Source organism: Amblyraja radiata, chromosome 3 (assembly GCF_010909765.2).
Source record: "Amblyraja radiata isolate CabotCenter1 chromosome 3, sAmbRad1.1.pri, whole genome shotgun sequence".
Taxonomy (NCBI): domain Eukaryota; kingdom Metazoa; phylum Chordata; class Chondrichthyes; order Rajiformes; family Rajidae; genus Amblyraja; species Amblyraja radiata.
The window spans coordinates 109,549,837-109,564,338 of NC_045958.1; the positions used below are offsets into that span (position 1 = coordinate 109,549,837).

At 46.1% G+C, this 14,502-nt stretch overlaps 1 protein-coding gene across 2 annotated transcripts in view; it reads left to right on the plus strand.

Annotated features, from left to right (window-relative positions):
* Positions 1-14,502, plus strand: part of erbin (erbb2 interacting protein) — a 272,967-nt gene that overhangs the window by 201,041 nt on the left and 57,424 nt on the right. For both annotated transcript variants that reach the window (XM_033018574.1, XM_033018575.1), the window contains exons 12-14: positions 3,089-3,204; positions 10,153-10,222; positions 14,219-14,318. In XM_033018574.1, the coding sequence (XP_032874465.1) occupies positions 3,089-3,204; positions 10,153-10,222; positions 14,219-14,318 (286 nt within the window). The remainder of the gene's footprint in view (positions 1-3,088; positions 3,205-10,152; positions 10,223-14,218; positions 14,319-14,502) is intronic.

Below are 14,502 nucleotides of genomic sequence, written 5' to 3' on the forward strand. Positions count from 1 at the left end.
CTCTCTCTTGACTCTAAAGAAGGGTGTCGACCCAGAACATCACCTATTCCTTTTCTCCAGAGACGCTGCATGACCTGCTGAGTTACTCCAGCATTTTGAGTCTTTTTTTTTTTTTTAAGTAGACACATAGATGGATGTGCAGAGAATGGAGGAATATGGAGCAGGTGCTGGCCAGAGGATAAGTTTAATTTAGCATCATCTGCATCACAGACATCGTGAGCTGAAATGTCTGTTCCTGGGCTGCACTGCTTAAGGTTCCAAATTTCACAAAGAAAGTTTGTGGCTATTTTAAAAACTGTGTAGGAAGGAACTGCAGGTGCTGGTTTAAACCAAAGAATCTCTGAAGAATCATCTTGACCCAAAACGTCACCCATTCCTTCTCTCCAGAGATGCTGCCTGGCCCGCTGTTTTAAACTTTCAGCTTGGCCCCAAATGTCAGAAGTCACTTCGCAGTTTATTTGTCACATCTTGAATCAGCACCTCATATTTCGCTTGAGCAGCTTAAAACCCAGCGGTATGAATATTGATTAATCCAACTTCAAGTAACCCTTGCTTTCCCTCTGTCTGTCCCCACCCTAGTTCACTGTCCTCCTGATTAAATTTTACTGATTGTATGCATCGTTGTCGACATCCTCACAGCTAACAATGAACTATTCTGCATTTGCTTAGCATCGTCTGCTTTGATCTGTCATTTTCACACCTTAACCTTCCATATCTCTATATCTCCCTCTCCCCTGACTCTCAGTCTGAAGAAGGGTCTCGATTCGAAACATCACCTCTCCAGAGATACTGCCTGTCTGGCTGAGTTGCTCCGGCATCTTGTGTCTGTCTTTGGTCTGAACTAGTACAGTTCAGCACAGGAATGGCCTCAGTATGTCCGAGCTGACCATGGTGCCAATTTAACTAATCCCATCTGCTTGCAGGTGGCTCTTATCACTCTATTACCAAGGGAGATACCAAGTTTTGGAGTAACTCAGCGGGTAGGGTTGCCAACTGTCCCGTATAAGCCGGGACATCCCGTATATTGGGCTAAATTGGTTTGTCCCTTACGGGACCACCCTTGTCCCGTATTTAAATGCTACTACTCAGGCCAAGGGCACTGTCGGGACAGAACACCGCGTCCGGCCCCGCCTCACCCATCCCGACTTAGTGCAGCCCATGGAGTGCAGCAGCAGCAGCAGCAGCAGCGCCTCGCCCGTGGCCCCGTCGGTCAGCAGCCCGGCCAGCTGTCCGACCTTCGCCTACCGCCAACACCACCACCCCTCCTTCTCATGGCCGATCGTCGGTTCGTGAGTTGGATGGGGAGCCGGACTTTGCACGTGACGTCGCGCGGCCTGGGCCAAAACTCCTCAGCTGGCCCGCCGGCTGGGCTTTGTGTGCAGCCCAGCACCTGGGCCAACTCATCATTCACCCAGCCACGGCCGAGTCGGTCAACGAATTGCTGTCGGGAATTCGTCCCTCATTTTGACCTTCTGTCCCTTATTTGGGAGTGAGAAAGTTGGCAACCCTATCTGCGGGTCAGGCAGCATCTCTGGAGAAAAGGAATAGGTGGCGTTTCTGATCGAGACCCTTCTTCAGTCACTCTATAACCAGCCTGTTCACAACTGCCCACATGCATCTTCAACATTGCTATTATATCTGTTTCCACCACTTCCTGTGCAGCAAATTCCAGACATCCACCACTCTGCATTATACAACAACAACAAAACTTATCTCACGCATCTCCTTTAAACTTTGGGAGGAGATGAGGAACAGCAGTTGCTGGCTTACAAAAAAGGCACTAAGTGCTGGTATAACTCAGCGGGTCAGGGAGCTGGAGAATGGAGAATGGATCGAAGACATTTATGACAGAAGAAGATTCCCGACCCTTCTTCAGCGATGCTTCCTCACCCACTGAGATACTCCATCACTTATTTTTTCCTATAAAATCTCCCCCCCCCCCCTCACCTTAAAACTCTGTACTGCAGTACTTGATATTTTTTCTCTGGGGGGTACGACTACTCTGTTTATGCCTTTCATAATTTTATGTATTTCTATCATCCCTTGCTGTCTAAAATTTGCCCACACCAAGCTAAAATGCAGAATAATTTTGAATAGTGAAAGGCCTCAACAGTGGATGTGGAGAGGATGTTTCCACTGGTGGGAGAGTCCAGGACTAGAGGTCATACATGGCCTCAGGATAAAAGGACGTAGCTTTAGGAAGGAGATAAGGAGCAATTTATTTTGTCAGAGGGCGGTGAATCTGTTGAATTCATTGCCACAGAAGGCTGTGGGGGCCAAGTCAATGGATGTTTTTAAGGCAGAGATAGATAGATTCTTGATTAGTGCGGGTGTCAGGGGTTTTGGGGAGAAGGCAGGAGAATGGGGTTGAGAGGGAAAGATAGATCAGCATTGATTGAATGGCGGAGTAGACTTGATGGGCCGAACGGCCTAATTCTGCTCCAAGAACTTGTATACTTATGAAATAATTACCATTTTAATCTTGATGCTGTATTACTGTGTTTTTATGCAAATTATAGAAGAATCTCTTAACTATTGTGACGGGAGAGATAATTTTTTTCCCAGTCTGTGTGCTGGTGGTGACGTGACGTTAGAGTATTTGCTTGTGCTGTAATAGACAATAGACGATAGGTGCAGGAGTAGGCCATTCGGCCCTTCGAGCTATTCAATGTGATCATGACTGATCATCCCCAATCAGTACCCCATTCCTGCCTTCTCCCCATATCCCCTGACTCCGCTACCCAGTTCTCTCTTGAAAGTATCCAGACAACCTGCCTCCACCTTTTTCTCATAGAGAGTTGTGAGTCTGTGGAATTCTCTGAGGCAGAGAATTCCACAGGCTCACAACTCTCTATGAGAAAAAGTGTTTCCTCGTCTCCGTTCTAAATGGCCTACCCCTTATTCTTAAACTGCGTGTGACCCCTGGTTCTGGACTTCCCCCAACATCGGGAACATGTTTCCTGCCTCTGGCGTGTCCGAACCCATAATAATCTTATATGTTTCAATGAGATCCCCTCTCATTCTTCTAAACTCCAGAGTGTTCCGTTGTAATTAAACAACTCATTTGTGACAATTTGATTTACCTCAGATTGGTAACTGCAAGAACGTGACTGTGCTGTTCCTCCATTCGAACAAATTGGAGCACTTACCCGAGGAAATGGGAGAGATGAACAAACTCAAAGTCATTAATCTCAGTGACAACCGGTTAGTATTTCACAAAATACGTCTGTTTAAAATATTTAAACTGCATTGACATTGTTGTGTAGCGATGTGGAGATACAGTATCGAGTCCACACTCACCATCAATCATCTGTACACTAGTGCGTTGGAAGGAACTGCAGATGCTGGCTTAAATCGAAGATAGACGCAAAAAGCTGGAGTAACTCAGCGGGACAGGCAGCGTCCCTGGAGAGAAGGAATGGGTGACGTTTCAGGTCGAGGCACTTTGGTCTGAAGAAGGGTTTCGACCTGAAACGTCACCCATTCCTTCTCTCCAGAGATGCTGCCTGTCCCGCTGAGTAATGCCCCTGTCCCACAGGCGATTTTGTTAGGCGAGTACAGGCGACTAGGCTGTCGCCACATGGTCTCGGGCTGTCGCCTGTATGGTCTCCTCAGCCGCCTAAAAAGAGTTGTACCTTTTTTCTAGTCGCCGCTGGATTTTGAAATGTTCAAAACATTTTGGTGAGAGTCGGCGACAGTCGGCGCCCGTGGGCTTGACGCCAACGATCGTAGCCTGACGTAGGTTGTCGCCAGGATGACGTAGGTTGTGCTGACTTCAGTGAATTCCATTGGCGACTACCTACGTCAACCGGCGACTGGATTGTCTTACCTTGTCCTAGCTTGTCGCGGGTGGACAAAGGTTGTCGTAGGTGTGGTCGTAGGTGGACGTCCTAATGGTCGGCGGTTGGCGGTAGCTTGCCGACTAGGTGGTAGGTTGTTGTAGACATTGTCGTGGGGGGGGGGGGGGGTCCAGTCGCCGTTTTTTCGGCGACCTGCTACGACTATGACAGTCGCTGGCAGTCGCCGAAAAAACCGCCTCAGTGGGCCAGGTCCATAACTGCAGCATTTTGTGTCTATCTGTACATTAGTTCCGTGTTATCCCAGTTTCGCGTCCTACACAGTAGGGGCAATTTACAGAAGCCCATTAACCCACAAACACTCACGTCATTGGAATACGGGAGGAAAGCTGAGCACCCGGAGAAAACCCGGAGAGCCCAAGAATAATGCATTCTAGTTAACACATTCATGACCATTTTGCAAACACTATCCAGACAGACACAACGACTGATCAGTGCCTTTTTTAACTCCCTCAATAGTAGCATTTAAAATATTTTAAAATAATGCAGTAAACCCTCATTTTAACGGACCTCTTTATAAAGGATTTCATTAGTTCATAAGTAATAGGGGCAGCATTCGGCCCATCAAGTCTACTCCGCCATTCAATCTTGGCTGATCTATCTTTCCCTCTCAACTCAATTCTCCTGCCTTCTCCCCATAACCTCTCACACTCATTATTTTGGTTCTGGTGGAAGGACCTGTCCATGGCTGCCCACACCAACCCCGACTCACACCACTTCCTGGTCACTTAGAAACATAGAAATTAGGTGCAGGAGTAGGCCTTTCGGCCCTTCGAGCCAGCCCCGCCATTCAATATGATCATGGCTGATCATCTAAAATCAGTGTCCCGTTCCTGCTTTCTCCCCATATACCTTGATCCCTAAGAGCTGTATCTCAGTCTCTCTTGAATACATCCAGTGAATTGGCCTCCACAGCCTTCCATGGATGAGAACTCCAGATTCACAACTCTCTGGGTGAAAAAGTTTTTTCTCATCTCGCTCCCGTGGAATTCTCTGCCTCAGGGCGGTGGAGTCAGGTTCTCTGGATGCTTTCAAGAGAGAGCTAGATAGAGCTCTTAAAGATAGTGGAATCAAGGGATATGGGGAGAAGGCAGGAACTGGGTACTGATTGGGGATGATCAGCCATGATCACAGTGAATGGCATTGCTGGCTCGAAGGGCCGAATGGCCTACTCCTGCACCTATTGTCTATTGACATTTTATTTTCTTCCCAACTTGTGTCAATGCCTTCAGTAATTTGTGCATTTGCACTCTTGAATTCCCTTGTGCCTCTCCTCGTCAGTTTCCACTGATGGCTGCAGTCCAGAAAATGTTAACAAAGTTATTCAATTCACTTTGCGATTTTAAATCTTCGAATGCAATTTACTTTCAAATTGAGCCGTTTGATCTTAAATCAGTATACTTACAGAGATATAGTGCTGAGAAAATGTGGTGAGTTTATTCTTAGCAATATCTTGCAACCATGACTCATTTATGGGAAAAGTTTCTATATTACACACACAAAGTTAGATTTGGTTCTCTCTAAGAATTTTGATCTCTTTGGACTTCCATGAAAGTTAATTGCTTGTTACTTAAATACAGTATTATTTTGTTTTAATTAACTTTGGTGTTAAAAGAACAATGCATTGGAGTGTGTTTGAGCTGGGAGGACAGTTTACATGCATAATGTTGGTGTCAACTCGAAACTTTTCAAGACATTAATACAGAGAAATGTGAGGTGTTGCCTTTTGGGCAGAACCTCCACTGTGAATAGTCGGACTCTGGGGAGTGTTGTAGACTAGAGGGATCTAGGAGTACAGGTGCATGGTTCCTTGAAGGTGGAGTCGCAGTTAGATAAGGTGGTCAAAAAGGCTTTTGGTACATTGGCCTTCATCAGTCAGAGTATTGAGTATAGAAGTTGGGAGGTCATGTCTCAGTTGTATAAGACGTTGGTGAGACGACAGGTCTGGGCCCCGTGTTGTAGGAAAGATGCTGTCAAGTTTTTGGAGCATTGCTCCTGTTTTTAGTGCTTTTAATGTCTTTTAATTTTTAGTGTGTTTTTTATAGTCCTTCGTTTTACGGTTTTTAATGGTTTTTAATTGTTTGTAATAGCTTTTTGTTCATGAGTTCTCATGTACAGCACTTTGTGGCAACTGTAGTTGTTTAAAGTGCTTTATAAATAAAGTTATTATTATTATATTATTATTATTATAAGTTGGAAAGGGTGCAGAGAAAATTTTCAAGGATGTTGCCAGGACTCGAGGGGGGGGGGGGGGGGGTGGTTTTTAGATTTACGGAGCAGTTGAACAATTTAGGACTTTATTCCTTGGAATGCAGGAGGATCCTATTAGGATGATTTTATTCAAGTGTATAGATCATGAGATGAATAGATTGGGTACATGCACAGAGTAAGGGAATCAAGAACCAGAAGTCAAAGGTTTAAGGTGAAGGGGGAAAGATTTTATCGAAATCTGAGGGGTAACTTGTCACACAAAGGGTGGTGGGTGTATGGAACGAGCTGTCGGTGGACAACAGAGGAGGTGGTTGAGGCAGGGACTATCGCAATGTTTCAAAAGGAATTGGATGGGTCCATGGATATAACAGTTTTGGAGGGCTACTATTGTCCAAATGCAGGCCGGTGGGACTAGTGTGGCTGGGACATGTTGGTGGGTGTGGGCAAGTTGGGCTGAAGGGCCTGTTACCATGCTGTGTCACTCTATGACTCTACCTCAACCTATCCTCAGGAAAGTGTCCCAACCACCTCGTTCCTGATAGATACACCTCTGTGTTTTGATGCCGTCCTAAAATGTTTTGGCACCCATTGTTCCGTTTTTTTAATTCTTTCCATTGCGGCCAATTTTGCCTTGTTTTGAATCTGTTCCCTTTGACTGTTCTTGTATACAATGACCTTATCAATTGTGTCACTGCCTTCAGTGATTTGTGTATTTGTTCTCTCCGATTCCCTAGTGCCTCTCCTCTTTCACTTCTCCATTTCCAAGGATCACATATCCTTGTTTTCGTTGCATATTTTTGTGTTGAGATAGTTCCAACTGTGGTGGAGCGGCAGAGTTTCGGCCTTACAGCGCTTGCAGCACCAGAGACCCGGGTTTGATCCAGACTATGGGTGGACACATGACAATAAACTCTCTTGACTTGACTTGAGTTTGTACGTTCTCCCCTTGACATGCGTGGGTTTTCTCCGGGTGCTCTGGTTTCCTCCCACAAAGACATACAGGTTAATACAGGGGTTCCCAACCTTTTTCGTCCCGTTTACCCCTGGCAACTTTAATAGCACACGACAATGTTATTTCACTTATTTCTGAACAACTAATGATGAACAGATACCGGTATACCAGAACCAAACACAGTCAGTCAATGAGAAAAAAATATGTACAAATCCAGAATCAACAAATTTACCCCCTGGTTGGGAACCCTTGGGTTAGTAGGTTACTTGGCATGGTATAAATATACATTGCCCCTAGTGTGCGTAAGATTGTGTTAATGTGCGGGGATCGCTGGTCGGCACGGATTCAGTGGGCCGAAGGACCTGTTTCCAAACTTTAAAAAAACTAAAAACTAAATGAATTTCCAATTTTGTTATGTCATTAATGTGCTCTTGTGGAGTTCCTCTCAGTACTGGCCATCAGCCACCTTTTCCCCAACTTAGAGTTTAAAACCGATTTGCAGATAACACACACTATCATGAAAATGAATTGTCCTGAAGGTCATAAGTGATAGTAGCAGAATTAGGCCATCAACCCATCAAGTCTACTCTGCCATTCATTCATGGCTGATCTATCTCTACCTCCTAACCCTATTCTCCTGCCTTCTCTCCATAACCTCTGACACCCGTACTAATCAAGAATCTGTCAATCCCAGCCGTAAACATATCCATTGACTTGGCGTCCACAATGGCAATGAATTCCTCAGATTCACCACCCTCTGATGAAAGAAATCCCTCCTCATCTCCTTTCGAAATGATCGTCCTTTAATTCTGAGGCTATGACCACGGGTCCTAGACTCTCCCACTAGTGGAAACATCCTCTCCACATCCACTCTATCCAGGCCTTTCACTTAGCGGTAAGTTTCAAAGAGCTCCCCCCTCATTCCTCTCTTATGATTAATTTATTTTTTATTGGTCTCAAGCATTTTGTAGATCTAGAGAAATGAAATCTAGGGATGTGAAGTCAAAGTAGTTAATGCTCGCTGCCTTTAATATAATACTAATGTTTCATTGGTATTAATTACACGTGATCAGTTGAGGCAAAAGCACCTTAGTTTAGTTTAGATACAGTGTGGATACAGGCTCTTCCAATCCACACCGACTAGCAACACCTGTATACCAGCACTATCCTAAACGATAGGGACAGTTTGTAGAAGCCAATTAACCTACAAACATTTAGCTCTTAGGGCTAAGAGATATGGCGAGAAGGCAGGAACGGGGTACTGATTTTTGATGATCAGCCATGATCACATTGAATGGCGGTTCTGGCTCGAAGGGCCGAATGGCCTACTCCTGCACCTGTTTTCTATGATAAACCTGGACGTTTCTGGAATGTGTGAGGAAACCGGAGCACCTGGGGAAAACCCACGCGGTCGCAGGGAGCACGTGCAAACTCCATCCAGACAGCGCCCGCAGTCAGGATCGAACTCTGGTCTCTGGCGCTGTCAGGAAGCAACTCTACCCCTGCGCCACCGTGCCGCCATATTCCCACCAATTGGGTGGAATGGGCGAAATAGTAAACGTAAAAATGCCAGCCAGCGCTCAGAACGCGTCCTTTGCTGAGCGGGTATTGAAGGATTCTTAGACTCATCAGCGGGGATGTTCACATTGAATATTGGCGTAAGGAGAGGGAGAAGACTACTTCAGTGGGACCCCTGCCATTACTGAAACTTGCAAGCTTTCAGAACCAAAGTGCAGAGATGAAAGCTAAAGCGTTGCAATAATATTGTTTACATCAGATGGTTTTTTCCTAAAACTTTGGCCTCACTTCAAATTTTTACTGACGTTCTGAAATGGAAAATGCTGAAAATAATTGGCCAGTCAGGGGAGCATCTCCAGGGATGGAATATCAAAACAAATTGCTGATGATGGAAATCCGATATGGAAGAAGTAAACATTTTGCGTCCTCGACCCTTGGTTGGAACAGCAAAGAGTTTTATATTTAAAGAAGTGCTGGTTGCGACAGGACAGTACTTTATTAATTGCTGGTAATCTGCCTGAAGGCGATAGAATCAGGAGATTTAGTTTAGTTTAGAGATACAGCACGGAATCAGGTCCTTTGGCCCACCGAATCCGCACCGACCAGCGATCCTCGCACACACTTAACCCCTGTCCTACACACACCAGGGGACAATTTACAATTTCACCAATCAAATTAACCTACAAACCCGTACCCCTTTGGAGTGTGGGAGGAAACCGGAGCACCAGGAGTAAACCCACGCAGGTCACGGGGGGGGAACGTCCAAACTCCGTGCAGACGGCACCCGTAGCCAGGATCGAACCCGGGTCTCTGGCGGTGAAAGAGCTGTCAGGCAGCAACACTACCGCTGAGCCACCGCGCCGCCCTGTGAGAGGTGAATGAGAGCTGAGAGGGTAGAAAACGTTTCTTGATGTGTGTAGATGGAAACATGGAAAGTTTTCTAGGGATACAAACCAGCCTCCGAGAATAAAGAGGGACCCGGTGGGGGGAGGTTATGGGTGGGGGGGGGAGGTTGTGGGGGGGGGGGGGGCGTCGCTGAGAACAAAGACGGACTGTAATGAAATATTTTTAACTTTGTCAGGGCCCTATACGCTGCAACTCTTTACATACTTTGTGTGTATGGTGTACGAAACAAAGAATCTCACTGTGACATGTCACATGTGACAATAAAATATCAACAAATCAATCTATTCAAGAGAGAGCTAGACAGGGCTCTTAAAGATAGTGGAGTCAGGGGATATGTGGAGACGGGGCAATGATTGTGGATGATCAGCCATGATCACATTGAATGGCGGTGCTGGCTCGAAGGGCCGAATTGCCCACTCCTGCGCCTATTGTCTATTGTGTAATCAACAACTCGTCACCTACCCCTGCCCCCCTTAAAGTTGGGTTGGCAGCCTCCTGTAATCATGTTCTCTCTCTGCACTGCAATAAATCTTTTGTCCAGCTTGTCTGTCTTGCTAGACTTGCATTTGTAAACCTATCGGTTACTTGCTTTGATGTGCCATCTACTGACTTTCACATCCAAAGTAGCGGCTCGCAACAATATAATTGACTGCATTTAAATTGAGAGCATTCTTGTTTAACTTTTGTACTTTGATTATGTTTCCTTAGATTAAAGAATCTGCCGTTTAGTTTCACAAAACTGTACGAACTAACAGCGATGTGGTTGTCGGAAAATCAGGTGAGTGCATGAGTGACCCAGGCTGTAATAGTGCGGAGAGGCAGGGATCTGTGGGATGCTGGAAAGCAGAATGGAATGGAGTACTTTATTGTATCCAATACATTACCCAATGTATACAAATGGCAGCCACCGACGGTGCTGACAACGTTACAAAGCACGCCGGCTCCCCCTTTAATTCTCCCCCCCCCCCCCCCCCCCCCACCATCACACAGCGGTTTGCCCACACCGGCTCCCCCATTGTTCTTCCCCTCCAACCCCCCAAGATGGTCGTCCCCCCCCCCCAATCTCATCGACCGCGTGCCGACCCGCGAGGCTTCACCGCCACCGAGGCCCCATCGCCGCGAGGCTCCTCCAAGTGGTGGAGGAGCTCAGCAGGTCAGGCAGTATCTCTGGAGGACATGGATACCAGAGAAGCGCTCCGACCGCTGGCCTGCGGCCTTCCAGTTGCGGTGGCGCTGCGAGTCGGCTGCCTCGCCTGCAGCGGGTTCGTTGTTTTGCCTTTTTTTGTTTTTTTTAATATGTCCAAAAGTATGTTTTAGTGTTTCCCTGTCTGTCTTGTGTGGGGAGTGGGGGGGGGGGGGGAAGGGCCTTCTGTCCCGATACGCAGCCTCCCCAGCATTTTGTCTCCTGTCGTCATAAACCAGCATTTACAGTTCCTTCCTCCAGTGAAAAACTTTTTTGTTGCATGCCATCCAGTCAGTGGAAAGTCTATAGATGATTACAGTAAAGCCATCCACAGTATAAAGATGCAGGATAAAGGGAATAGCGTGAGTGTAAGATAAAATCCACTAAAGCCGATACAGTCACAGTGGCGCAGCGGTAGAGTCGCTCAGCGAATGCAGCGGCGGAGACCCGGGTTCGATCCCGACTACGGGTGCTGTCTGTGCGGAGTTTGTACGTTCTCCCCGTGATTTGCGTGGGTTTTTTCCGAGATCTTCCGAGATTCCTCCCACAAAGACGTACAGGTTTGTACGTTAATTGGCTTGGTGTAAATACAAAACCTGTCCCTAGTGGGTGTGGGATAGAGTTAATGTGCGGGGGATCGCTGGTCGGCGTGGACCCGGTGGGCCGAAGGGCCTTTTTCCATGCTGTATCTCTAAACTAAACTAAAGAAACGCAGCCTTCCCATCAGTCACATTTACCCACCCCTTTCATCACAGTCCTGTGAATTATTCTCTTTCAAGTGCTGAATTGATTCCCTTTTAAACCCAGCCCTCCAGGCAGTGAATTCCAGATCTTAACCACCCTGCATTAGAAAAAAATACTTCATCGCATTCCCTTTGTATGTTTTAGCGAAAATGTCATATCCATTTCTCACTGCTTGACAATGCAGTGTCTCTTACCGGGGCAAGAGATTTAACTCTGCACCTGAGCTGCTATTCATGAAGCTGCCAGTTGTACGGATTGTATTTTCATTAATTCGATAGAACAACGGAACATTGTGAAGGGCAGCTCTGTGATAATTAAGATTTGTCTGTAATAATCCTGAGGCAAAATGTTTATTAATCTCTTTGTTATGCTCTGCTGTCCTGCCGAGTTATATTTCCCAGGGCATGTTCTAGTCATTTTTCCCCCTCCCTTTTGCAAGAGGGAAGTTTTTGTTCCTTCACCTGAAAACTGCCGATTTTATTTCAGTAACGGAGATCTTCGCCAATTTATTTTTTAATCCAAAATGCAGGGAGTGCAGCGTAGGTTTACAAGGTTAATTCCCGGGATGGCGGCTGTCATTTGCTGAGAGAATGGAGCGGCTGGGTTTGTATACTCTGGAGTTTAGAAGGATGAGAGGGCATCTTATTGAAACATATAAGATTGTTAAGGGTTTGGACACACTAGAGGCAGGAAACATGTTCCCGATGTTGGGGTAGTCCAGAACCAGGGGCCACAGTTTAAGAATAAAGGGTAAGCCATTTAGAACGGAGATGAGGAAACACTTTTTCACACAGAGAGTGGTGAGTCTGTGGAAATCCCTGCCTCAGAGGGCGGTGGAGGCTGGTTCTCTGGATACATTCAAGAGAGCTAGCTAGGGCTCTAAAAGACTGCGGAGTCAGGGGATATGGAGAGAAGGCAGGAACGGAGTACTGATTGTGTATGATCAGCCATGATCACATTGAATGGCGGTGCTGGCTCGAAGGGCCGAATGGCCTACTCCTGCACCTATTGTCTATTGTCTATTGCCACTTTTGTTTTGTGTTTTAAAAATGAAATGGGTCATTTTTTTTGTTACAACAATGTTCCATTTTTAAATTTCTTCGGATCCCTTTTTGATTTGAAGGTATACCCGGAACTTAAAACAATGAACAGCACAAGAACAGGCCCTTCAGCCCACATTGTCTGTGCTGGCCATGATGTCTGGTCCAACTTCTATCTGCCCACATGTAATCCATATTCCTCATGTCTGCCCCAACTACCAACCCCAGCAGCGCGTTTCAGTTTATTTATATATATATATATATGCTTGCTGCTATTTATGTCCCTTGAATGCCGCTGTTAAATTTCAACCACCACCCCTGTAAAAATAAATAGATAAATATAAATAAAACTTGCCCCACTCATCGCCTGTATACTTTGACCCTCTCACCATAAACCTGTGCCATCTAGTGGTTAAGAAAGAACTGCAGATGCTGGAAAAATCGAAGGTAGACAGAAATGCTGGAGAAACTCAACGGGTGAGGCAGCATCTGTGGAGCGAAGGAAATAGGTGACGTTTCGGGTCGAGACCCTTAGAGAAGGAATAGGTGATGTTTCGGGTCGAGACGATTTTTTTTCATCCTTGGAAAATTGTTCTGAGCATCTCCATCTAAAAATTTTAAATATTGGGTCTATTGGGTCTCCCCACAACCTCTGCCGTTTAAAACGATCCAAGTCTGTCCAACCACGCTCTGCAGCTGATACCCCCTAAGCCAGGCACCATTTTGGTGAACCTTCTCTGCACTCTTTCCAAAATCTCTACATCCTCTCTGTAAGGCGGTGATTGGAACTGCACGCAAGTGTGGCCTGACCAACGTCGTGTGAAGCTGCATTGTGACGGGACAGGCAGCATGCTTTGGAGAAAAGCAATAGGTGACGTTTCTGGTCGAGTCCCTTCTTCAGACTGAGAGCTAACTCCTGAGTCTTCCACGCAATGCCGCAACCTATGAAAGATGTGTTACCAAAAGCCTCCTTTACCACTCTGTCTACCTTTGTTGCCATTTTCTGGGAGTTACAGAATTGGACCCAAGTTCTCTCTGTACATCAATGCTGTTAAGTTTCATCCCATTAATTGTATATTTTCCTCGTGCATTCGACCTCCCAAAGTGCAGCATATTTGCTTGGATTAAACTCCCCTACAGCCATTTCTCCAACCATTTCTGTAACTGATCTATATCCCACTGTATAAATCAATCACTTCCTGACAATGGCAACACAAGTGGACAGAATGGGAAAGAAGGCACATGGTATGCCTGCTTTCATAGGTTGTGGCATTGAGTATAAGAGTCGGGAGTCACAAGGCAGCTCTCAGCATGAAGAAGGGTCTCAATCAGAAACGTCACCTATTCCTTTTCTCCAGAGATGCTGCCTGTCCCGACGAGGTCGAGATCGGCCGTCCCACCCAGCCCAGGCGCCACATTGTCGGAGTGGGGGGGGAGATTCCAAATGCGTGCTCGTAATTTTGTCTGGATGAAAGGTGGTTCTGAACCATGTGTGGTGGACCTGTAGCTGGGAATTGTTACAATTGACAATAGGTGCAGGAGTAGGCCATTCGGCCCTTCGAGCCAGCACCGCCATTCAATGTGATCATGGCTGATCATCCCCAATCAGTACCCCGTTCCTGCCTTCTCCCCATATGACGCCGCTATTTTTAAGAGCCCTATCTAGCTCTCTCTTGAAAGCATCTAGAGAACCTGCCTCCGCCGCCCTCTGAGGCAGTTACCTCTAAATGTATCTTGAATCTGTTATTGCTCTCTTGCCTATCGGGATATGCAGTCAAACGGTAACATTTTTATTTTTCCTTTGCAGTCAAAACCACTCATTCCCCTTCAGAAAGAGGTGGATCCAGAAACACAGACGCAGGTGCTCACAAACTACATGTTCCCTCAGCAGCCTAGAACAGAGGATGGTAGGTATTGCTTAGGTTTCAAATAATTCTTTCACTATCTTAGCCCTATTCAACTAGTTTCTGGTAGTTTAGTTTAATGTCACATGTACCAAGGTACAGTGAAAAGCTTTTGTTGCGGGCTAACCAGTCAGTGGAAAGACAATACATGATTACAGTCGAGCCGTCCACAGATGCATAATAAAGG